Source organism: Macrobrachium nipponense, chromosome 7 (assembly GCF_015104395.2).
Source record: "Macrobrachium nipponense isolate FS-2020 chromosome 7, ASM1510439v2, whole genome shotgun sequence".
NCBI lineage: Eukaryota > Metazoa > Arthropoda > Malacostraca > Decapoda > Palaemonidae > Macrobrachium > Macrobrachium nipponense.
This window is the reverse complement of record NC_061109.1, coordinates 52,205,714-52,233,213: the sequence shown is the minus strand read 5'-3', so window position 1 is coordinate 52,233,213 and position 27,500 is coordinate 52,205,714. Positions and strand designations below refer to the sequence as shown.

Sequence of the window (27,500 nt, the reverse complement as noted above, 5' to 3'; positions counted from 1 at the left end):
TAAACTTTCTTTAATTTTAGTGTCCTCTTTAATTTTATCATGGCATCAATAACTTAGATAGAATACCAGTTTTAATAGACACATATTAATCAATCAATTTTTGTCACAGTTTCCTGATCAGAGGTAAGCTGCACTCTAATTATCTAGTTGCTTTCAAAGCTGCACAAAGGACACATCCTTTGCAATTCACATTGACATAGTATTTTGAACTTGTTTCCAATAAATAAGTAGGAACCTTACCCAATTTGGGATACTGTGTGGATCTGGGTTGGATTCAGTCCAAATTTTAATTTGTTTTGCATGGCTCTAGAACTCCATGAGAAAACTATTTTCACTTAGTTCATGGCAAGAGAACTTAAAAGAATCTATGTTCATGCATTGTTAAAGGACTAGCTGCCAGTGAATGAAGGTTAATAAACTTTCTGAAGGTTATTTCTTGTACTACTGCCAAAATATTACAGCTCAAAGATAGTTGAGCGTCTTTCTCAAGGGCCATCAAAGAACTTATACTAAGATATGTGCAATGCATCTTAAGTCCTTTAAAAAATATCAGTTTACTGATATCAGACCATGAACTATGGGTGGAGCTTAACATGAAATTTTTTTCTCACTTGATTTCAGTTAATCAAATGCTGTGAGTCAGGGGGCATGATGTACGATCTTATCCTCCTGATTGTAAGTGAAGCAATCAAAAGCATATTCAATACAATGCACGGTTCAGCAATAAAAGGTCAGTTACAATATGTGCAAGGACAAGAAAATAGTGCAGCAAAAAGATGAAAAACTCCATGCACATTTAGTTTACAGCAACTAAAAAAGCTTGAGTTTCCAGAATCAAATTTAATAAAATAATTGTTTTTTGATGACCCCCACCTAAGACATATGACTTACGATATATGAGGTGAAATTGGTGACTGACAAAATGCATACCATAAGTACAGGTGAGCTATCAGATGCATTAATAACCATTCCAGCTGCCAGTGAAGTTGAATCTCTTTCCCACTTCCATTTTGTTACTAAAACATCATCTGATGATTTAGATCCATCCACTGTAATGACTGACACTGGGAGCGTTACACTGAAGTCACCACCAGCATTAGCTTTAGGTGGAACATTCTTATCTGTTAAAAAACAAAATTAATATGTTAAAAACTACTTTACATAACTGGAACACCACAAAAGAATATTACAGTACCCTAAGTTCTGAAAATATCTTTGTTTGAGTACGTAATGATCTTTTACTATTCTAAAAGTTAAATTCTGGAATTTACAGGGCAGATGAGTGATAGCCACATGTTGCTTCCAAGACACTTTAAGGCTAAAGCCCCACCGAATCCGTCGCGGCACGTCGCGTGCATCCAACACGGCTATCCGTCTTCTGCGAGGTTTTGCTCTGACTCGTTGCTGTCAACCAAATTAGAGGCGTTGAACAGTAGGGAAATCTGAACTCATGACATAAACTGAAAACGAAGAAAGGGTGGAGACTATGCAACACTTTTATAAGTTACGACAGCGTCCAGACAAGTTTTTTTTAATATTGTCGGAGGCCACCGAAAACCTTTGACTTAATTCATGAATGTCAATTACAGAAGATCAGTATCAACGTAAGAAACTTGTAGTAACTGAGGGAAGGATTATTGATTTCGAAATTTGTAAAGTTGCACTTTACTTTATTTAATACAGATTGTGTGTGAACTGAACACTTTGATACAGTAACTTCTGAAACAAAGGTATTTACATAAATGTATCATTAGAATATTATAAAAAAAAAACTACATGAATCCTTTATCATAACCACAATCATCACATTTGATTATAACTCAAAGTTGGGCAGGTGGTTCAAATGCAGGTTGTTGTAGGTCCACCACAATTTCTTCCTTCATGCGGACCCCAGCTTGAAGACGCACGTCCACGTGCAGCTAAAACAAAATGTTTTGTTCCTTGTGCGTCCAGTCCGGTAACGCACCTGACACCACCCACGCTCATGCGCTGTGTGGGACCACTTGTGTTTGAACTATGACAGTTGATCGAAATGCACAAAACGCTTAGCCGCGACGGATTCGGTGGGGCCTTAGCCTTATTCACACAACATATGAAGAGACAAAGAACTGTTCAAAGTTTACAATCACACAACAGACAAGGGTTCTTATAAGTAGAGAAACTACAAACTTGGAATATTTATTTGAGCAACCACTAAATGGTGCCCAGCACAAACAAAAAATAAATTTTCTTTATGCCTTTAAGTAACAATCATATCATCCCAACACTTGCCCTTGATTATTTTATTGGATGGACAGATATACTTGACAAATACATAAAAACACAAACAATCAAACCAAAGGAACACAGTGAAACAGTTTTGGTTGCACGACAATACACGGAGAAAAATACCATATTGAAAGGGAATCATATAGGTTATGTTCACCATAGACAAAATGTTGCTTGCCTGTAAACAAAGCATAATACTTATAATTACACAGTATATGAGGAAGTCAAAATGATAAGAATATATGCAATAACATAACAATGAGGATACATGTGGGTAATTACAAAAATAAATTGGCACTTTAGGGATAATCAATCCAATTCTTGTAGCTATTTCTTGTGTGTTCCTGCTGGTTAGAGACTTGGTCAGTAGATCAGCCAAGTTATCATGGGACATTGCATACTGCACATGGATCTGTCCTTTCTTAATAAAGGGATTTTGACAAAGGAAAAATCTATTTCTGGGGGAAGACCTGTGTCGCCCGGTGAAATGGTCCTGTAGCACACATTTCTAGGTATAAATAGATGCTAAATATACCAGAGAAAAAAGCTAAAAGGAATGCTGAAGTTACTACCCTCAGCTCGAACACCATAGGGCGCGTCAGTATAAGCACAAGGGCGAGTGGAGGCCACTACCACAGGTCCTCTGCCAATTAGAAGATTCCCTTCAAAGTCCCTCTCTAGGCAAGTGCCGTTACAAGGACTACATCTACCTTCCGCTCGCTACTACTAAAACTCTCGCCCGATGGCTATTCCTGGATAACGCACCCAAGCTTGGGCTGGCTACAGGGTGGGGACCAGGAAAAGAGAGGGATGGTTTCACCGGGCAACACAGGTCTTCTCCCAGAAATAGATTTTTCCTTTGTCAAAATCCCTTTTCTGGGTTCGACCTGTGTCGGCTGGTGAAATTGTATCAGAGAATGGCCACACAAGCTTGGAAGATACAAACTCAAAAGATATAAGGAACAATAAAACTTAAATGTTCTCTTAAGATTAAGTTTAACCCTTTAACGCCGATTGGACGTATTAACCGTCGATATAAATTGTCTGTTGGGTGCCGATTGGACGTATATACGTCGATATAAAAAAGTTTTTTTAAAAATTCACGGAAAAATAATTATAGGCCTACTAGGCAAAAACTTTTGAATCACGCGCCTTGGGGGATGCTGGGAGCTCACGGATCAAGGCGTTGTTTTGTTTACAATCGTTACCCAGGCGCGCAAGCGTGAATTTCTTTCTCCTCGCACTAAAAAGCATCAGTGACACATCTCAGAAATTATTTCGTCACTTTGACATAATTTTTGCACCATTTCATATTAGCCGTTACATGGAGTATTATATATGAAAATGTGCACAATTTCATGTAAAATACAACAAAAAACCACTCATGGTTGTAGATTTTATCAGTTTTGAAATATTTTCATATAAATAACGATAAGTGCCAAAATTTCAACCTTCGGTCAAATTTGACTACCGAAATGGTAAAAAAACGCAATTGTAAGCTAAAACTCTTATATTCTAGTAATATTCAATCATTTACCTTCATTTTGCAACAAATTGGAAGTCTCTAGCACAATATTTCAATTTATGGTGAATTTATGAAATAAACTTTTTCCTTAGGTCCGCGTGGTAACTCTTCCGAAAAAATTATAAATTTTTTCATCCGATTGTCGTAATATTTGCACCATTTTAAATTAGCCGTTACATAAAGTTTTATATATGGAAATGTGTGCAATTTCATGTAGAATACAACTAAAACAACCTATGGTTGTAGCTTTTATCAGTTTTTGAAATATTTTCATATAAATAACGATAAGAGCCAAAATTTCAACCTTCGGTCAACTTTGACTCGACCGAAATGGTAAAAAAACGCAATTGTAAGCTAAAACTCTTACATTCTAGTAATATTCAATCATTTACCTTTATTTTGCAACACATTGGGAGTCTCTAGCACAATATTTCAATTTATGGTGAATTTATGGAAAAAAATAACATTTTCCTCACATCCGCGCGGTAACTCTTCTGAAGAAAATCATAAATTTTTTCGTCTGATTGTCGTAACACTTGCACCATTTTAAATTAGCCGTTACATAAAGTTTTATATATGGAAATGTGTGCAATTTCATGTAGAATACATCAATAAACAACTCATGGTTGTAGCTTTTATCAGTTTTGAAATATTTTCATATAAATAACGATAAGTGACAAAATTTGAACCTTCGGTCAACTTTGACTCGACCGAAGTGGTAAAAAAACACAATTGTAAGCTAAAACTATTACATTATAGTAATATTCAAATATTTACCTTTACTTTGCAACAAATTGGAAGTCTCTAACACAATATTTCGATTTATGGTTAATTTATGAAATAAACTTTTTCCTTACGTCTGCGCGGTAACTCTTCCGAAAAAATCATAAATTTTTTCGTCCGATTGTCGTAATGTTTGCACCATTTTAAATTAGCCGTTACATAAAGTTTTATATATGAAAATGTGTACAATTTCATGTAGACTACAACAATAAAACAACCCATGGTTGTAGCTTTTATCAGTTTTGAAATATTTTCATATAAATAACAATAAAATAGAAAAAATTTGTCCTTCGGTCAACTTTAACTAGACAGAAATGGTCCAAAACTGCAATTGTAAGCTAAAACACTTACAGTCTAATAATATTCAATCAATAACCTTTATTTTGCAACAAACGGGAAGTCTCTAGCACAATATTTCGATTTATGGTGAATTTTGAAAACATCTTTTTTTTATGTCCGCGCATTACGAATTCATGCATCATTTTGTGATAATATTTTCTCTGTGTTGCCTTCATCGTTTTACAATGTGTTATATACCAAAATGATTGCAATTTAGTGCAAAATACGACGAAAAAATATTAAGTTGCTAGCTTTAACCGTTTTGCTCACAGCACAATTTGTATACAATTATATATGAAAATTTTTTCTCGAGCTGTCATATATCCCAATATTTATATATGATAATGATTTTTTTTCATTTCTGATGGTTGCATACTACACTTCAGGCAATGGCAAAAAAAGGAGCCAAAAATGAACTCTTAATCTTGAAAACTAAGCGTGCTGTGATTTTTTGAAAAAAAAAAATTTCCGCTTCGGAGTTCACTTGCGAACGTCGCCGGCATACGGGAGACGATTTTTAAATTACCACTTCAGCGTTTAAGGGTTAATAACCAATGTAAAGTAACATGAAAATTTAAACGTACTCCTAAAGTTAAGTTTTAATTACTAATTTAAAGTAAAAAAGTACAATGGTAGGACAGGAGGAACAAATATGACCAGATTCATATCATTCTGGAAAACAACAGGCAAGGAATACAAATTGACAAAAATAAAATATGTACAAGTCCAGCAATGGATTGACAAGCAAACCAGCCCGGAACCAGCGGGAGATAGGTAGGGATTATGAGCGAGGCAGGTAGGAAAGAGTGAGTATCAAGGGAAAATTTTAAGCAGAAATAATAGAAAATACAGTTCTAAGACTCGGTCATCTCAGGGGAGACGATGCTCCCTGCAGTCACCGCTTCAGCTTTTAAGGGTTCATAACCAATGTAAAGTAACAAGAAAATTTAAACGTACTCTTAAAGTTAAGTTTTAATTACTAATGTAAAGTAAAAAAGTACAATGGTACGACAGGAGGAACAAATATGACCAGATTCATATCATTCTGGAAAACATGCAAGGAATACAAATTGACAAAAAAGGGATTTTGACATATGAAAAATCTATTTCTGGGCGAGGAAGCCGTGTTGCCGTCCAGCAATGGATTGACAAGCAAACCAGCCCGGAACCAGAGGGAGATAGGTAGGGATTACGAGCGAGGCAGGTAGGAAAGAGTGAGTATCAAGGGAAAATTTTAAGCAGAAATAATAGAAAATAGAGTTCTAAGACTCAGTCATCTCAGGGGAGACGATGCTCCCTGCAGCCACTGCTGAAAATTTAAGGGCCTCTAAATTCTTGAGATAGTGACGTCTAAATACTGCTTGAGATTTCCAACCCGTGTATTTCTTAAGATCCTCGAAGTTCATATTGTGAAAATAGTTAATCGAGGTAGCCACTGCTCGGATATCATGGATGTGAGGAACTGAATCAGGATTGGCTTGTTTAATAAAATAAAGGATTTGTTGTCTAATACCTTTTAAGGAAATGGTTCCACCTTTCTCTCTAATGAAAAGAGGACCTGAAGACTTTTCAGAAGTTCTGGCTAGATAAGATTTTAGTGTGACAATAGGACACAATGATGAGTCCTGTGTGAGGGGTATAATTTTCCATGGAGCCCACCTGTTTTGTGGGTCTTCCTTCTTGGCCAAGAATTTCCGATCTGGGGATAGTAGAACTTCACCCGACGGGAGGAAATCGATGTAATTTGGGTCTCTAGAGAGAGCCAACAGTTCAGATATTCTGGTGCCTGAAGCCAGACTCATTAAGAATAATATATTTCCTGAGAAGGGTTATATATGAGCATGAATCATTATCAGTGTCTGAGGCTAATTTGATTACATCATTTAAAAACCAGGAGACCGTGTGGGGGCGGTCCACTGGTCTCAGACGGGCACATGCTCAAGGGATATAAGAGAAGTAAAAATCTGTCAAATCAATATCAAAGCCGAGCTGAAAAATCTTCCTTAAGGCAGATTTGGTTGTAGTAATGGTACTAGCAGCTAAACCTTTCTCAAACAGGGTTCTAAAGAATGAAATTGCCAGATTCGTAGTCATCTTTTGGGCATCTGATTCTTTTAGAAAGATGGCCAATTTCTTTACTGCAGAATCATATTGTCTGAGTGTTGACTCTCTTTTATCTGATTCTATGAACAGGATGTTTAGTGGATCGATATTAGCATCCTTTTGAGCCACAAACTTCGTGAAGTCCATAAAGTTAGGGCATTTAGAATTCTTGAGGAAGCTGACACAGTCCGAGTTTGTACTACCCGAGTCAGTTCTGGACAGGGAATCCATCTGGGGCGGAGATTCAACTCTTTAAGAAAAGGAAACCAATTGCTCTTCGGCCAGTTAGGTGCAACCAATGTCACCTGTCCTGTGAAGGATCTGAGTTTGTGCAGGACTTTCATCAGGAGGTTTCCAGGTGGAAATAGGTAAATTTTCTGCCAACTGTTCCAGTCTATGGACATCGCATCTGTGGCGTGAGCCAGAGGGTCCAGGTTGGGAGCCACATAACACAGGAGTTTGTGATTGGACTCCGTGGCGAACAGGTCTACCTGAAGGCCCGGGATTTGATCGCAAATCCAATGGAATGACTTCATGTCCAAGGACCACTCCGACTCTAGCGGAGTCGTTCTGGATAGTAAGTCTGCAATGGCATTTCACTGGGGCCAACCTTATTGAAGACTTTCTTCAGCTAGAGAGATTCTTGGGCAGCCGCAGCCATGGCTATGTACTAAGAATGTTGTGTAGAGAGCATCAAAATGGACTGCTTCTTGCATCTCCACTCCACGGGTCCTCAAGCCATCATCACCAGCAGGATGCTGAATGATTTCCTGACTTATCACTGGCAAAATCTACAATACTCCCTGATGTGTTTCAGGTAAAAACTTAGATGGCAAACAGCAGTCATGTGTTTATTCTTAGCCCCAGACAGGCATTAGCTCAGATAACTCACAACAAAGCTGAAGTCTGGCCTCGTACCATTTGCCACATAGAGTAGCATACCAATAGCCCTTCTTTAAACATGCTCTTTGCAGTCACCCTCTGCCTCATTGCTTGAGTTAAAGATGGTTGCACTGAGGGGGCAGAGAACCCCATTAGCCTCAGCAAGTCTGAATTCTTCTAATATCTGATCCACATAGGCAAATTGCTTAATGCTAATGATATCATTATCTAATCTCTGAATCCTTAGAGACAGGAACTGAGATTTCCCCAAGCTCTCTGATTTTGACTTCCTTATTTAGCATCTTCTTGAACCACTTGATATTAGCAGTCTCTCCCCAAACAGCTAAGTCATCAATGTATAGGCATACATACAACTTCTTGCTATGGTTTATGAATAGGAAAGGGTTACCATAGGAAGGTTTGAATCCCATGTCAATGAGTATTCCTGTGATCTTGTACCACTCTTGGCCTGATTGTTTTAGCCCATACAGACATTTGTTCAGGTTAGGTTACACACTATTATCCTCCTGTTGCCATCTTCAAAACCTTGAGGCTGCTCTGGGTAGATTTCCTCTTGTATGTTGCTGCTTATATATATATATGTACTGATATCACATCAAAGTGCTCACAGTTTCATCCACTCTCAACTCCTAATGCCAGCATAAGTCAATTGGTTTTTCTCTTCACAACAGGAGAGTATGTTTCATGGTAATTAAGGCCATACCTTTGAGCAAAGCCTTGGGCTACTAACCTGGCCTTGTACTATATGGGTTTTCCACTGGAGTTTGTCTTTATTTTGAACTTCCAAGGAGATCCGACTGTCCTCCCGAGGTCTTAAGTGTTAGCTCCAAAATGTTTCATTCCTTTATTCTTCTCAGCTCCTCCCTCACAATTGCCTCCCACAATCCCTCATAGCTGCCTCCAACATGCACCGTACCTATATACGTCAGAGGAAAACATCCTGCTTGCACAGAAATAATTTCTACAAAACCTAATATTTTTTACTTTGCTTCCCATAGAAGACATCCAACTGAACAAAAGCCAAAAGTCACACTACTGTTATAAAGCTAAAGCCAAACTAGTGAGTGTATTGGTGACCACCCAGTGAAGTGGCAAGAAGAATTCAGACAAGGGCTAAGGCATTCAAGATACACCTTGTGGAGGACAGGTGAACTGGACAGTCTTCTGAGTCAGACAAGCAATTTCTACTTTATTTTGAATGCCCACCTGTCTCTGCCTCATGGTGTAAAGATACAGCTATTTTGAACAGTGGGTAAGACACATCAAATAAAAAAAGTTCATTAACTGACGTACCTTGAATAACAGACACTGTTGTATCATCAGTGGAATTCTTGGAAGGGTCATCTCCATTCCATGTAGTAAGCATAAATGTATAATCACCTTTGGTTAGACCAGAAACATTGACCTTCACTTCATCATTTTTAGAAAAATGTACAGTACTTGGTCCACTGAAAAGAAAACAAACCTTATTAAAGTGTACTACTAGCAAATTTTCATTCAAGATTAATCAGAAATCACACAACACCCTAATAATATCCTGGAACACTATTAAAAAAGTTAGCGAATGTAAGTACTTCACACTATTAAAAACAATATGTTAAGACATTTTCATTTTTGACAATGAATCAGACTCCAGAAAGAAAGCAAGCAAAATTCCAAGCAAACCACAGAACTAAACAAGGCTATGGGAGGACGTAGTCTGTGTCAGCAATTAAAGGTCCAGCTAGGATGTGGCAAAAGCATATGGGAGCACAGGGTGGACCTTAGCTTGACAAGTAAATTGAGGTGAATTATCTGCTTGTGACACAGCTTCAAGAGAGTAGGACTTATCAGAACCTCAAGGTCTTCATGCTGGGATGAATCCTTGGTCTTGAGTTAAGTGGCTGGAAGAGAATAGTATGTCTCTTTTATGTCCCCTGGCTCATTGGCAAAACTCAGATGAATTGTTCCCCATGTCAGGCTGCTCCACTGTTCGCTATCCTTGCCTTGCCAGGGAAACAGGAAGAGGAGCAGATTTTGCTCATTGCCAAGTCATGGCTATATGAACATGCCTGAGAACAAAAAATCTTTTAGATAGGTTTGCAGTGGTTCAAAGTGTCCAGCATCTGAGATTCAAGTTAGGGGTGAGGGAATTTGGGTTATTTTAACAATCTTAGCCTTTGAGGGGAATGGAAGCAGAATCCATTTTAAATTTGATTCTTGGAGTTTTGCTATCTCTAAATATCTTTGATGGATTTTTACTCCATTTTTTAGGGCTGTTGCCTTGTATAATAAGGCGCCCTATGAGGTAATGTTAGACTTGCGATAATCTTACGCTAAGTCGGTTGGTATTGCACTTCCATCTTCAATGGAGTGTCTTGGGGTTTGTAGATCACTTACGAAGTCGGGATTATCTTCTTGTTTATGACGACGATGTGTTAAACTCATGATGATTCGGTGAGGAGGTTCTTGTAGAAAACACGAAGTATAAAAATATATATATTCTTCTTAGTTTACATGGTGAAGATCAGGTATGATTGTACAAGTCTTCTAATAACGATAGCTTGATCGCTTCTGCCAATGATGATGGCTAATTCTATTCTCTCTACATGATAAAGCTTAGGTAAAGAGGTACAGGTCTTCTAATGACGATAGCTAACTCTATTCTGCCTGTCTACCATCTCTGTTACAAGTTATGAAGGAAGCAGATAGTAGCTCGAACATATGAACATACAATCAGATGACATAGTTACATACGAACACACAATCAAAATGAGACACGCTACAGATCACGTAGGCCACTTGAGCTATAGGTCACGGTGTTTGTCTCAAGCAGGAAGCTTGGACTAAAGTTTATAAACAATTGAATGACTACAGGTGACGGCATGTTATCTTAGCCTACTTTTATTGTATACGTCATCTTTAGCGTCTCTAGTCTGATCACATTCCTGCAAGCAATCTGGTTGACCTCTTTAGTTTTAGTCTTTTATATATATGGACTAACATTCCATATTTTTATTATGTAAACACTTACACATTGACTCTGTGGTGCTTTCTGGCCAAATATTATTGCTTCCCTAAGAGAGTACAGCCCCCTTTCCTTCTTTTTCTTTGTAACTTTATTGCTTTTTAAGAGCATAGTTCTCTAAGGTACTTTAAGTAATGCTTTATGAAACAGTAAGTGTATAACATTGTTTGCCAAGGTTTCAAAGAAAGCATACACACCATGGCACAACTAGTATCAAGGAGCCAATCCAACCACATGACTCAAGAATGTGTCTCTGGATCACATTCACTCAGCATTTTGTTTCACTTACCGCAGTTGTATATATTTGCTATCCACAAGAATTTTGTTGAGGGTTATGTAAACTGACTCGATGTGTTAAAAGAAATTATTTTTTCCCCACCTCCCAGTCTCTTGAGTCTTATAGCAGTTTGAGACAATATGGGAATAAGTGACAATCATTGGTGGTGCTCGGGTTCCCTTGTGTGTGGCTGTTGGAGGGAGGTGGAGGTGTTTGCCTTCATTTAACAATCTCTCATAGTGCTGAATGTACAGATAGCCTCATGTACACTGATGGGTTTGTATCAAAAAATTTAATTTTGCTATTTACACTCCAAAATTTCTTGTTTTCCTTCAAACTGAGAAAAAAGCAGCCTAATGGCAAGTAACTGATCTTTATGCGTGGAAAATGGCCACATTTGTATGTGCCATTGTTGGATCTTTTTAATAAGGGCTAACTGGTTTTTGACAATTGAGAGATTTTGATGGCAAGTTTAAGTATATGTATTGAAGGTAGACATAATGCCTTAGCTGATACCATTAGTAGGAGTTTTTATGATGTGGGGGGTTCTCATGTTTGTTATATAACAGGTGATTCTATAGAATATGCTAGTTTTGTAGAGAGGAAACAAGATGAGGATGAGGTTTTAGTAGACGCTAAAGCTTTTCTTAGAGGGGAATTAGTTAGGAAAGGTTATAAGTTGCCTTTTGCAGGTCTACAATTAGAGGTTATATGTTAGTTAAGAAGGTCAGATATAAGCTGAGAAGCAGTGAGGATAATAGGGATACAATACAAATTGTAGTCCCAAAAAGTTTGGTTCCTATGATCCTCAGGATTGTTCATTATGAGTTTGACAATCCACATTTGGGGATTGAAAAGATGTTTCGTGAGACACAAAAAACTTTTGGAAGAATATGTTATCTTTAGTGGAGGATTTTGTGAGGGATGTTCTGTTTGCAATGCATGTAAGCCATCAAAGATTCCTTCTTGCAAGTTAGGTTCTTTTCCTATTCCTAGTAGACTGTTTCAGACGGTACATATGGACATTCTTGGGAATTTCTGTGAGTCAGGGTATGATTACAGATATCTATTGGCTGTTTTTGTTGAGCTGACTAGGTTTGCTGAGATTTTTCCATTAAGGAATAAAATGGCAGAAGTTGCTATTGCATTTTTCCAGGGTTTTATCTGTTGGTATGGTGTTCCAAAGGTACTTATTACAGATAATGAGAGAGAATTTGTAAATAAGACTAGAATGTCTTGCAGAAGTTATGAAAATAAAAAAGTGACCAATATTCCATAACTGGCTAATGGGCTGTGTGAATGAGCCAATACAAAGGTACCTGATGCTCTTAGAGTCACTGTAGGTGGCAACGATGTAAATTGGGATCGGTATATTGCACAAGTCCGGCATAGTATTAATACTATGGTTAGTGATATGATAGGGATGTCTCCGGCAGAAGCACTGTTTGGCTATCAGGCACGAGGTGAGTTTGATGTATTGTCCAATCACGTTAGTTGTGATGATACAGTTAGGTCATTAGTTTCAATAGCTAAAGAGAGATATAGGCACCTTAGTAGAATTCTCGAGTCTAAGACACAAGAAATGGTTGACAGAAGTTATTCAAACGCAGGTATTATTAATAAAGTTCCTGTTGACGACCAGATTTTTTTTTTTAAAGATAAATGTCAGGAATCAGTCGAATTATAAATCAGGGCCAAAGTTTGAGGGTCCGTTTCTGGTTGTGGGGATGAAGATAAGGAATAGATTTGTTGTTCTAGATGAGCATATGTACAGTGTTGTCAAGATTGACGCATACATTTAAGTTCAAGAGAACAACGTAACTGTGAAATGATGGGGCTGGTTTGCTTGTTTCTTTTTTCTCTCATTCCCTCTAGGTGTCTTTAAATTTTTTTTTTCTTTTTGCTCAGTTGGTTGTAGTCAATGGTTAGTCATTTTTACTCTGTGCATTTGCAGTGGTCTAGCATAATTCTGTCAGTTTCTTTTTAATAAGATTTACTTGTCTCATTTTCTGTGCTGTTTTGGGAGCTGTATTATTAAACGTGACGCACGACTCATTTCATGCACAAGTCGAGAGTTTTGTGGGTATTTTTATCTTTTTTTTTTTCTTTTTTTTCCAGGGAATAGTTTGATACTGTATTGTAATTGACTACATATATTTTATCTTATTTTGATTTCAGGGGCTAGTAGTTTTCTTTTGGTTTTGACATATCCAGCAGTTGTTAAGTATTCAGGTCATGGTCGGTGGTTTCGGCATTATCAGAAATTACGTTTTACAATTATGGTTTCAGTCTTTTCTTTTGAAGGTGCTAGAGTCGAATTTTTTATGAGTTCATTCGTCTTTTTTATTGGCGATTTGTTCAGAAATTATGTAGCATATTCCGTTTTAGCAGGTTGCTTTGGTGTTGATGACGTTAGATAGTTTTTTTTTTTTTGTAAGTGGTTGTTGTATTTGGAGACAGTTGTTTAATAGTCAATGATGGTGTATTTTGCAATGACAGAATGTTGGTTGTTAGGTTGATGTCACGTTCTCTGTAACCTATGACATGACTGACTAACTATGATAAGACACCAATTCCTCATAGGAGCACTGTCGTGGACTGGCTTCTATGAGCCATAATGGATACAGTTCGGATATGGGAACTGTCTGCCTTTTGCCTGCAAGCTTCCACATCTTCATGCCTTTGCCTTCCGGGAGGATCTGTAGCATTTGGATGATGAAGGGCGACACATCTACAGTTGCTGTCTACTGCTAACAAGACATCTGTTTCTAAGCAAAAGATTTGCACGCGCCACTCAACATGGGATTGTGCAGTCGCAGGCCGTCCTGGACCTTGAAGCCTTTAAGATAGCAGACGTGCTTTATAATGAACTGAACTTGGTGGTTACAATCATATTCCTTAGTAGAAATATGATAAACTTTAGCTGCCCAAAGGACAAGCAGCCTCCATATTGGCTTTTATATTTGCTTTATTGTGATTTTTGAGCAGCCCCATGTGAGTGTTTGATCTTATATAAACTATGCTTGGACAAGGATGTCCAAGGGTGCTAGGGTAACATAAATTTAAAAATACAGTACCAAAACCATCAACATAGGCTGATTTTCTCATGAGTCCAGGAATATAACTTCCTTATTTGTACAGTTTCTCATGGGAAAGTGTTGGTTAAATAACAAGGTTTAACATTACAAAGCATCTCCTGGAACATGCTATTCATGAACTGACTATAAACTAGTTTAGCAGGAATGTACTAAAAAGGAAGAAAAGCGCAAGAATGAATGTGGATTAACACATCATACTCACAGTGAAATAAAAGCTTAAAAGCTTCAATTTTATATGTACTAAACATTATAAGTGTACCCCTATACTAGTGAAATAAAAGCTTAAAAGCTTCAATTTTATAAGTACTAAACATTATAAGTGTAACCCTATACAAAATTATATAAACTTAACCATAAATCAAACCACAGACATGACCAAGTAATTAGGGTGTAAATAGTGAACAACCATGAAATATATGTAACGTACAGTAGTACCTCAGACCTCGAAGTTAATCTGTTCCAGAAGGCTGTTTCAAGTATCATTTGTTTGAAATATGAAACAAATATCCCCATAAGAAATAAAGGGAATCAGGATAATTCATTCCAGCCAATCCAAAAAATCCCCTTTTCACATTTTTCTATTATTAATATGTTCAAAAGTTAAACTAAGAGTGTAAAGTAATGAAACAGTACGTTATTTGAAGTAATATTTTTGACATTTTATTTTTTATGCGTACCATTTACAAACTGTTTGGTGAAAATGGTGCCCGGCTGGCTGGAGGGATGGAGGGAGGAGAGACAGGAACCCTTTGAGGAAACCGAATTGGTTGGAGTATGCAACGCTGATAACAAAATCAATTTTATTCACATATTAGGTACAAGGATAATCAAAGTAATTGATAGTGTGTGTCTCCGATTGTGTGTCTGAGAGAGAGAGAGAGAGAGAGAGAGAGAGTAATCAGTGTGTTTACACTTGGATCTTAAGTGCAAGAGAGAGATTAATTATGACACAATACATCAACTTACAAACAGCAGACTTAAAACAGCAGACTTAAAACAAACATGAGGATTTTGCAAACAAATAAGTAAAAAGTCAAGAATGCAAGAAAAGGAAAGAGATAAAATAACTTTTCACAAGGAAACTGTTTAAACAATCGAAACCATGCAGAAGCTGAGAGCTTAGTTACTTTTACAATAGTAAAACATTGTAAAAAGCAATTGTAACTAGATAGGTATTTACCATAAAAAATATAAAAGTGATTTGGGCAGATCGAGTAAGTGAAAAAATAGGCGAATAATCATCCTAGCCCAGCTGATAAGTCAGTGGCAAGCAGAGCCTCTCTCTCTCTCTCTCTCTCTCTTCTCTCTCTCTCTCTCTCTCTCTCTCTCTCTCTCTATCATCTCACTCAGTGCACTGAACACTGACTCGAGCAAGCTTTTTTTTTTTTACTGTATTATATTCGATAGTTTTCATGTTTCATCATTATGTTAAATTTATGCTGAAATATTATTTTATTTCTTATGTAAATTGGTACTGCTTTTACGTACATATTCTAGTAAAGATTTTACTGTCTCATCTCTCCTCAACAATACCACAACACACAATAACTTAAAATCATTCATTCATTATTCCTCAAAAATATAAATGCCCCCTCCCTCTACCTCAAGTTAGCTGTGTATCACTGCAATGATGAAAATTTTGTCAATCTTTTATGCTAAATTTTATTGTGAAAAGCTTTGTTCTTTCATTTACTATTTTGTTAATATTGTTCAACTAGACCGTCTCACTCGGTGCACCGAACACTGGCTCAATTAAAACTTTTTTTTTCTGTATTGCATTTGATTGTTTTCATATTTTATCATTACGTTAAATTTATTGGGAAATTCCCTTTTTATTATGAATTGTTATTGCTTTTACATGCATACAGTAATATTTTAACTCTTCCTCCTTCTCTCCTCAACATATCAAGCTCCCTTGTTCAGTCTCAAGTCCGCTGGGCGTGAAATCACTGCGGTTACATACGATTTTATACATCTTTTATGCTAAATGTTATATTGAAAGTTAAATTTTATATTAAATGTTTTATATTTTTATTTATTTTGTCGAATATAGTTATCATTAAACTATATATTGTAAATTAAAAATTTTTTAATACAGTTTAACTTGTAAGACCCAGTAGGCTGTTGAATACAAGTATAAACTAGATAATCAGTCAGTTCAAAATACGAGCATTTGTAAGACAAACAATACAAAATTTTCTCACAAATTTTGTTCATCATAAGAAACGTTTGACAAACGGGGTACCACTGTACTACATATTTAAACCAAACTGACAAAAGCTGCTCTACAAGACATTTAATCCACAAGGATTTTCAATAATAAAACCAGAACTGGTGAAGAACACTTCATCCACATTTTGGGTAATAAAGGTAGTACTGTTGTACATTAATTTGAGATATTCCAAAAAAGAAAGTGCTTCCATTTTTTATACTGAAATTTATGAATGCATTACTGATTTAAAGCAGAGAGAAATTTGTTGGTTACTTGCAAATTAAAAGATGCACAGTGACTTATTTGTCACCAGAGGGTCATTGTGCCCAGATGCATGGACTGCCATTTAATTAAGAGAGAAAGTTTTTGCAAATACTCAGTGATGCAGATATAAAATAATGGGTTTGCAATGAAATGAAATGAATGCAGTTAAAAAAATACCATGAGTCCCATTGTTCTTCTCTCATCTAGTTTATCTTCCATCTGGTTTTGCATGTTCAGTACAGTGGACCCCCTATATTCCTGGGGGGATGCGTATCAGACACCCAAGAATAGCTAAAATCTGTGAACACTTAAAACCCCTCTAAATATGGTTAGAACTGCCTATTTTGTTAGTTCAAACACAAGAAAAACCCTCTAAAATTCCTTAAAACTTAATATTTTAATGTTTTATCACAAAAAAAAGTACATTTAGTCATGAAACTGATATGAAAATACAGTAATTAGTGAATATTTTTAAGTGAAAAATACCACGAATAGGCACATTTCTCACAAACACTGGGTAGATATGGTCCTAAGAGGAATCATAGAATAGGTGAGTCAGCGAATCTCAAGAACACGAATACGGGGGTCAGCTGTACCACTTCATCAGTTCACACATTTGTGGTTGCAGGAAGCATAAATAAGATTAACCTCTACAATTTGTTATTGTAAGTTATTAGCCTTAAATTTATACCATTAAAACTCTTAAATTACTTTTAAATAAAACTTAACACATATATGACTTGTGAAATCTTTACCTGAGTTGCTTCCAAAGCCAGTGAGTGTTAGCAGACACATCTGTAGTTTGGCTACCATCCAGTATGACAGTGGTATTTGGTAAAACGATTCGCATATCTTCTCCGGCATTTGCTGAAATGGAAATCTTTTGTTATATTGTAAACCTTCAAAATGGAGTAACAATATTAAACTTAGGTGGTGCACCAACCGATGAATTTAAAAGAATTAACAAGTTTCAGTTATTAACAACTTTCAACTGTTTTATGTCTGAATAAACATATCCTGAAATGATAAGGTTAACAAATATTTTTAGGTTGGTTTACTGACAATTTTGCTCATCACTTGTACATATAGCACTGTGAACCACAAATTTTAAAAAGACTTGTAAAAAAATCTGTATATAAATTACTCTGGATAGGATCAAGTAAGTTTTACACTTCTTTTGGACTGTTATAAGTGTAAACACAAACATCTTGAAATGTTCGTTGCAAGGTTAGGTTTGTCATTGCAATTTAGGTTTGTCATTAAGAAGGGGATCCTTCCTTTTTTGCAACAATGTTATTGCTAAAATCAAATGTTTAGACTGGTTAATGGACAATTTTGTTCATCACTTGTATGGCACTGTGAACAACACTTTGTAAAGAAACGTAGCCTCTATGAATAATCTCAGATAGGATCAAGTTTGAGTCATACACTTTTTTTGACTGTTTAGATGTAAACAAACATATCTTGAAAATTTACTGCTAAACACTTTTTTAGATTGGTTCATGGACAATTTTTTTTCATCGCTTGTACTGCACTGTGAGTGACAAATTGTAAATGATGCCTGTAAAAAGTGTGTAAAACAAATTTATTCAAAAATAATTGTCACCCACTAAATATCCCATTCTCTCTAGCAGTAGTATCATAGAGAAAATGGCTTATAATGATATAAGGATATAACTGGCTCCATATAGTCATGACTGTTTCCCCAAAATATTGTTGTTTTCCTGTTTCCTGAAAACATACACACGTACTCCCTTTTTTTCCCAAAAAACTAAATGCTTAGATCTCCAAGAAGACTGATACAGGACTTGTGTTTACTCAGTATTATTTGTAGAATAAGTGGTAAATATTAGAAGCAAATCTCTTCTATCATTGGGTAGCAGAAACAGTTGTTTACTTTATAGAAAGGGGGCTCACGGCATCGACGCTCCTCACAAAAGCAAATTATAGGTACCATATAAATCAAGAGAGAGCATAGGTAACATATGAATCAGAGAGAGAAAAGCTCTACTCAATTGATTATACTGTAAATTTAAGGGCATATTTCTCATATGACAAAATAATTTTAGTGCAATATTCCACTTTCTTACTGTCATAGTTTCATATTTATTACAATATAATCTATAATTTTTTTGCCCCTTGGCTGTTTTCTCAAAACTTACCTTTTTCAAAAATAATTCTTTGCTTCGATCTCGAAGATGACTGAACCAAAATCAATAAAATCCCCAGCTATCGGTGGGGGTTCCATTCTGACAGCATGACAATAACTGAAAACTGGTGATTTTCTGGCCTTATCAGTGCTGATAAGTGCTCAAAAATGCTGATTTTCGGTTATCAGCACCTCGGATAGGAATACGTACATATACTCAAGTGGTCCCCCCGTATTCGCGGGGGATGCGTACCAGACACCCCGTGAATAGTTAGAACCCGCGAATAGTTGGAACCCCTATAAAAATGCTGAAAGCAGCCTATTTAGTTGGTTCAAACTCAAGAAAAACCCACTAAAAATTTTCATACTTGGTTCTTTTAATAGTTTTATCACAAAAAGTGCATTTTATTATGAAATTGATAAAAAAACCAGGAATTTGTGGATATTTCTCATAGAAAACTACCGCGAATATGTGAATTTTCCACGAATAATGCGGGGAAATGTTCCTGAGAGAAATCTGCAAATGTGTGAGTCTGTGAATCCAGAGAATGCGAATACAGGGGGTACCACTGTAATTGCCAAAAATCGGAAATCAGCACATATTGGTGCATCTTGCCTCCTATAATTACAATATTAGAAAATTATTTTTAATTGCAACTTTCTTTGCCATATTCTTTAAGTCTCAAAATGTTTTTATCAACTGTAAAATTTATGAACTTAAGGGGGCCGGCCGGCTAATGCCATTCTTTAAGGACAGGACTTTGATATTCATACCACTTAATAAGGTGACTTGGGACATCTCCAAACCGCATATGATTTTCGCCTCTGACCTTCGGTTTTGTGACGCCAGGGCGATTTATCCTGAAAATAACCATTTTTCAAATTCTATCTCCTCCCTTGATATTTAATATTAAGACCCTGTTACGGCTTGCTCTTCACCTTGTGTCTGATTTGGTTTATCCCTCACTCCGGCATATGGAGGACAGATTGAATCCACTTAATCAGTCAGATTTTATAGCTCCGGCAGAATCTCTCAGTTCCCATTATCTGCCTAGGATGTTCCTATAAACATACACGGGGCGCCGGAGCTAGTAGCAGCAGAGTGATATGTTATCTTGCATGACATATGCTGACACCGGAGTTACTCCGGTAGCATTAGCATACCGCACACAACCACGGACCTAATCCGAAAGGTTGTTGATGATACTCATGTATCATTTGACTTACAGGTTACCTATTTTCTGGAGGATGGGTGCAACGCCGTTCTCCAGGAACCCTGCGGGCACGTGGTCTGCCGGGCCCATGCCGGCTGCGCAGTTCGCATGGAGGACTACGTGGTTTGGCACCATGAGAACTGCGCCATCTACTACGCTTTGGTCAGTGAAGCCTCCTCCGGGGTATGTAACACTCCGTCCTCTTCATATGATATAATGAGAATCAATATACTGTAATGTACACTTTGATACTAGGTTAAGTCTTTTCTAGTGTTAAGTATTAATAATAGCCCTACTTACAGGGAACGCAAGCAGTCCGGGAAGCCGCCCTGTCCACCCTGAAAGTATGGGTTGGCGGTTTCAGTCGAAACTCCGCCAAGGGCCAACCTTACATCCTGGCCCAACATGGCCACCCTTATCTTCCCAGGGGTGAAGAAGGGATCTATGGTGGATCCGGAAGTGGCCGCCCCTCTGATTGCCAGGATCCAGGAGGCAATTGCAGCTTTCACGGAGGAAGGCATCGCAGAAGGAGTAGCGGGGGACGTAGTAGCCCTCAACCTGGACCGCGAGCCCAAGGCTATAGACGACATGGGCAACGGTAAGAATGGTAGCGAGGCAGGTTTACTAGGGGCTCAAGGGTTTTCCTTGAGCCCGTCTTTGTCTTCTTCTCCTTCTACTACCACTTCCTTCCAGGGGTTCGCCGATAGACCGCAATCGGTTAGACCGAAGTCCTTATCGGCGATCCCCAAAGTTAAAAGTAAGAAAGACTTCAAGTCTAAGCAGAAGTCCCTGCCAAAGAGGTCAGGAACCAAGCTTGCCTCTACGCGACCGGCTCATAATCCTGGGGCAGTCAAGCCTAAAGTCACTCACCCACCGAAGGGATTGAGGACTATGGTTCCCAAGGAGAAGGACCAGCCTTCCTCCTTTGACGCTGATACGTTCTCGGACAACATTATGCAGCGGATGGGCAACATGGTCGGGGACTTGTCCAGACCAAGTTCCAGAAAATGCTGACCCAGCTGTCAACTACGCAGAAAGCTTCGGGACAGACTATCCAATCCTTGTCGGAGAGGGTAGTAGCCCACGAGAATATGATGTCCGGTCTCCGAGAAGGACTCATCTAACCTCCCTCCATTCAAACCGAACAATCCATGGAAGGTAGCAGCTCACGCCCCCTTCACAGAGGGCATGCTAACCATTGAGGGTTGTGGAACTCGAAGACTAGAGGACTTCGAGTTCCACCCTGAGGGACTCCGACCCCCCTTCTTTGGCTATGTCCGTCTAACAGATGCCGCCATGAGCAGGGAGGATAAAGTCCTGAAGGAAACTGTAATCCTCCCCGGGACCAAGCTCAACAAGCTTGTCGCCGGAACCTTGATGAATGGGAATGCGTGAATACAAAAGTTACAGCATTCGAGGCAACAGCCCAGGCAGTCCTGAAAGACGAGACTATGCCTCAGCTCCGAGAGACGGAACTGACTTCCCTTCTGTTCCCCGGTGCAGAGGAATTCTACTCTGATGCTCCTGCCACTTTTTCAGTGGGCAAACTCAAGCCGGACTGCGGTAACACGCTGTTCAGCGAGAGGTTGCCTAGACTGTCAGATGCCCTAATTCAAGCTGAGTACGACGCTAGGATGAGGCTCAGCAGGTCCCTCAGTTCGCTAACGATGACCAAAATGGCTTCTCTTATCTATGGACAAGAGATGCTATTTAAAATCATGACTAAGTCCCTACTGCATACAATGCAGTACGACTTGTATGATTTTATGGTAGCACGGCGTAACTGTCGGAAACATGTTCTGGCGGAAGCCACTATCCGCCATGAACCAAATAAACTGATCACCTCATCCATATGGGGCACGGACCTCTTCCCCGCCACCGCTGTGAATGAGGTTCTGTTCGAAGAGGCTAGGGTAAACCAGAGTCTGAAGCTTTGTTGGGGACTTGTGCCTAAACGAAAGCCCGAATCTACTGGATCAAATCCCAAATCAAAAAAGAGGCCTAGGAAGTTCCAGCCCTTCCAGGCTCCCCAACAGACTCTAATGCAGGCGGTTCCGGTACCCCAAGTACCTCAACCGTCAACCTCCAAGGCACAGCCGCAACAGCAGTTTGTGCTGTTGACAGAACCAGCACAAGCCCAGGCTTCGACCTCTTATGCAGTCTCTCCGGCCTTCAATGCGACCTATGAATCACAGTCCTTTCAGCCGTTCAATAGGTTTGCTAGGGGCAGCAGAGCTAGAGGTCCCTCCCATCACCGGGGCGCCGGAAGAGCCACCAACCGGGGCACCGGAAGAGCCACCAACCGGGGAAAGGGCTTCTGGGGAGCACGAGGTGGTCGCCTGTCAGCAAGCCAGTGAGAATCCCCAGGTAGGAGGGAGGCAGTACCTCTACCGACATCGGTGGGGGTTCAGCAATTGGGCACAGAGCATTGTGACCAAAGGTCTGGGGTGGAGTTGGCTTCAAGGTCCTCCTCCATCCAACACCTCTTACCAAAAACCAACAGCGGAGTTGGTAGAGTATACCCAAGAACTTCTTCAAAAGAGGGTAGTATCAAGAGTCAGAAACTGAAAGTTTCAAGGGCGCTTGTTCAGCGTGCCAAAGAAAGACTCAAACAAATTAAGAATAATTCTAGACTTGTCCCATCTAAACTCATTCATTCATTGCGACAAGTTTTGAATGCTGACCGTTTCACAGGTGCAGACCTTACTTCCCCGTGGGGCCGTCACCACCTTTATAGATCTTACAGATGCCTACTATCATGTTCCAATAGCAAGACACTTCCGTCCATTCCTAGGCTTCAAGCTAGGAAAGAAGGCTTACTCCTTCAGAGTAATGCCATTTGGGCTGAACATAGCGCCCAGAATATTCACCAAGTTGGCGGAAACAGTAGTACAGGAGTTGAGAACTCAGGGAATAATGTTAGTAGCCTATCTGGATGATTGGCTCGTATGGGCCACAACTGTCGAAGAATGCCACAAGGCGACGGTCAAGGTAATTCAGTTCCTAGAACATTTAGGATTCCAAATAAACAAAACCAAGTCTTGACTAACACCGGAGTCACGCTTCCAGTGGTTAGGAATCCAATGGGACTTGAACTCTCATACTCTATCAATTCTGCCGTCGAAGAGAAGAGAAATAGCCAAGGCCACAAGGCAATTTCTCAAAAACAAGCAGACGTCCCGGAGGAACCAGGAAAGAATCCTAGGATCACTCCAATTTGCATCAGTAACGGACGTTCAGCTGAAAGCCAAACTAAAGGATATAAACCGGGTTTGGCGATCAAAAGCAAACCGGAGATGCCGGGACAAAATGGCTCCCATCCCAGCAATCTTATGCAAGAGGCTCTGCCCTTGGACGGAAATCAAGAATCTGTCAAAGACAATACCCTTGCAGTTTCCTCCGCCAGCCCTAGTAGTCCACACAGACGCCTCTTTAAGCGGCTGGGGCGGGTACTCACAGTACAAAAAGGTACAGGGAACCTGGTCTCTAACATTCCGCCAGCTACACATCAATGTACTGGAAGCTATGGCAGTGTTTCTACGACCAGCCAAGAAGTCTCATATCAAGTTGGTATTGGACAGTGCAGTAGTAGTCCACTGCATAAACAGGGGTGGCTCCAAATTAAGCCACGTGAACCATGTCATGATAGCCCTATTTGCCTTAGCAGACAAGAACAAATGGCACCTGTCAGCCACTCACCTAGCAGGAGTCAGAAACGTGGTGGCAGACGCCCTATCACGTTCCGTCCCGCTAGAATCGGAGTGGACACTGGACAAGGAGTCATTCAGATGGATCTGTCAACAGGTACCAGGACTTCAGGTAGATCTCTTTGCCACAGAGTCGAACCACAGACTCCCTTGTTATGTGGCTCCCAACCTGGACCCTCTGGCCTACGCCATGGATGCTATGGCTATAGATTGGAATGTATGGAAGAGAATTTGCCTCTTTCCTCCAGTGAATCTGCTTCTGAAAGTCCTGAACAAGCTCAGGACGTTCAAGGGTCACATTGCACTGGTAGCCCCTAATTGGCCCAAGAGCAATTGGTTCCCTATACTATTGGAATTAGGACCCCAGCCTCAATAGATTCCCAATCCCAAACCGACGCAGTTGGTTCAAACGCGGACTGTGTCCACTTCCTCAGGAATTCAGAAAGCCCTAACTTTATGGACTTTATGAAGTTTGCAGCTCAGAAAGATCCTAAAATAGATCCTCGGAATATCCTGTTCTTAGAATCTGACAAGCAAGAATCGACCTTGCGTCAATATGACTCAGCAGTTAAGAAACTAGCTATATTTTTAAAGGACTCAGGTGCACAAACCATGTCCACGAATCTGGCTATAACCTTTTTCAGAACCTTGTTCGAGAAGGGTCTAGCAGCTAGTACAATTACTACTACCAAATCAGCTCTAAAGAAAATCTTCCAGTTTGGTTTTAATATTGATCTAACAGATTCGTACTTTTCATCCATTCCAAGAGCTTGTGCAAGACTCAGACCATCTGAGAGACCCAGGACGGTCTCATGGTTCTTAAACGATGTCCTTAAATTGGCTTCTGACACTAATAATGACTCATGTAATTATATAACCCTCTTAAGGAAAACATTATTCCTAATAAGTTTAGCCTTAGGCGCCAGAATTTCTAAACTGTCTGCCCTCTCTAGGGAACCAGATCATATTGAATTTCTCCCTACTTCTATCACCAGATCGTCAATCAATTTCTAGCCAAAAATGAGGACCCACAAGATAGATGGGCCCCATGGAAGATTGTTCCACTTCCTCAGGATCCATCCCTATGTCCAGTTAATGCGCTAAGAGCATATTTAAATAGGACTGCCCTGATATCTTCAGGTCCCCTGTTCATTAGGGAAAAAGGCGGAACTATTTCCCTAAAAGGGATTAGACAACAGATTTTATATTTTATAAAACAAGCTAACCCGGAATCCTTTCCGAGGGCACATGATGTTAGGGCAGTAGCCACCTCCATTAATTATTTTCAACATATGAATGAATTCTGACGATCTTAAGAAGTACACAGGCTGGAAATCTCCGACAGTATTTAAGCGCCACTACTTGAAGTCTTTAGAGGCCCTTAAATTTCCAGCAGTGGCAGCCGGAAACACAGTTTCCCCTGACACTGCATAATTAGTAAAGTAGTTATATAGCCTATGTCTCTCTTACATTCCTCTCTCTCCTACCTGCCTCACTAGCATTCTAGCCGTAGCTCGGTCGTTACCGGGTTCATAATTTACCTTGGATAGCACTTTCTGTATATATATGTATCATTTGTATTGTATATATGATTGTATCTGGGTCTGATTTCCATTGTGACGGTTTATTACTGATGTGTGTTATTTGAATCTCTGTAGGTTATTTAATCTCACTATGTAGATAAGTTAGTTTAAGGATCATTGAAACTCTAGAACAATTGTAATTGTTGTTTATTGTGATCTGCTATTACTTACATTATAGTATTCAACTCTAATTGAGTTTTAATTCACCTGTAATTTTGACTACTTACATTATAGTATTCAACTCTAATTGAGTTTTAATTCACCTGTAATTTTGACTATCTACATTTTCCAAGCTAGTAGAGCCAATTCTCTGGCACTATTTCATGGAGCGACAGAGGCTGAGCCCAGAAAAGGGATTTTGACGAAGGAAAAATCTATTTCTGGGCAAGGACCTGTGTCGCCCAGTGAAATTCCACCCGGCTTTTTCTTCCACACTCCTGTCTTGGCCCAGCTTGGGTACTATCTACAGGAGCGAAAACAATGGCGCTAGTTGTAGTAGTAGTGGGTAGCGGGGCCTTGCATCGGCTCCTCGGTAGACGAGGGATATTGAGGAAGGGAGAACCTAAATGGCAAGGGACCTCTGGTAGTGGCTTCCACTCGCCCCAGATACCATACCGACACCTTTATTAAAGGTGAGCGAGCCCGTCTTTTCTGGCATGACTATTTTAGTTTTTTCCCTGGTAATTATAGCAATATTTTACCTTAGAAATATCCACTAAAGGAAGAATTTCACTGGGCGACACAGGGTCCTTGCCCCGAAATAGATTTTTTCTTCGTCAAAATCCCTTATATAAGTCTACACTGTCAGAGCCCTTACACTATGGGTTTGGCATAGATTCCAATATTAAAGTCTGTAGCTCCCTTTCCCTGGTAATTTGCACTGCAGAGACCTGTTCCTGCAAGAGCACCTATTACCTAGTCTCTTATGTGGTCCCAATAAAAATGCAGCTCATATGCTTCAGAAGTGGTCTTCTCGACTGCCTTGGTGCAGGAGCCTGGATACACAAACTTGGTTGTCTTACAAGGAGAATACTTCATCACCTGTGTGCCTTGCTGGCACTTGCTGTTGCCCCTTGGCCCATCATTCCTGCCCAAAAGTGACCCACTGAGCATGAAATCCTCATTCTTCCAAGATAAGAAATTATAAAGACAAGATATTATGCTTTGTTCAGTCACTCCAGGTTTACCTACATGTCAAGATCAACACCTCAGATGGTCATCTTTACTTAAATCTTACCACTAACACTTACTGCCAGGACTGAGAATAGTAATCATAGTTCTCCTAATAAAAAAAAGACACAGCCCCATTTCTTCCCTGTGTCGCATGATGTCTAGAAGGTGGGCATCTTGCAGGCTTTTCTCAGAAATATTTCTTTTGAGGAAGTTTTCCAGTTTAGGATTGTTATCAGAGAAAGTTCCTCAAATATTGCTGCCATAAAATTGAAGAGGTTCAACTGCACTAAGTGCCAATAAGTGGTGCAGAAAGTCCCAGCCCTATAGGACCCCTAGCAGAAAGCAAGGGGACCCTATGATATCATGGTATGTACTTCTGAGATACTGCTAGGGCAGAGCAGCTATGCTGCATCCCATCCAAACTTGTGTAAGTAAACCAACTCATTACTGTTATCATATACATAGTTAAAATAAACAGGTTCTTTACCCCTCCTCACAGAAATACTGAACAAAAAAGGAAAGGTGATTCCTCACATGACTTGATCATGGAGTTTATTTGTCTATGAAGTTATCCTCAAGAGTATTTCATCTACTGTCAATTTCTTTTGTATGCTCTGAGGATGAGCAACATGTATGTACACTATCAAAAAACAGATTTTGACATATGAAAAATCTATTTTAGGTAGCTATTGCGAAACAAAGCCATAAACTTTCCCTGATTAGAAAAAGCCTGTGAATCTTTGGTGGAGTCATGATGCCACATCTACTGAAAAAGGGTGAACTGTAATCTTCCAAGTATCCAAGTTAAGGGAGGATAAAGATACAAACATCCCAAAAGTGCACGGTACCCCAGTGCATTTTGTTTACTTTTTAAACCTAAAAGTCATTACAGAAA

The 27,500-nt window shown here is 39.1% G+C and overlaps 1 protein-coding gene across 3 annotated transcripts in view; it reads right to left on the bottom strand.

The window, feature by feature from the left end:
• The window catches only part of LOC135217718 (dyslexia-associated protein KIAA0319-like protein), a 248,419-nt gene that overhangs the window by 76,735 nt on the left and 144,184 nt on the right, over positions 1-27,500 (bottom strand). For all 3 annotated transcript variants that reach the window (XM_064253707.1, XM_064253708.1, XM_064253706.1), the window contains exons 10-12: positions 17,535-17,646; positions 9,215-9,369; positions 931-1,121 (exon numbers count right to left, since the gene is read on the bottom strand). In XM_064253707.1, the coding sequence (XP_064109777.1) occupies positions 931-1,121; positions 9,215-9,369; positions 17,535-17,646 (458 nt within the window). The remainder of the gene's footprint in view (positions 1-930; positions 1,122-9,214; positions 9,370-17,534; positions 17,647-27,500) is intronic.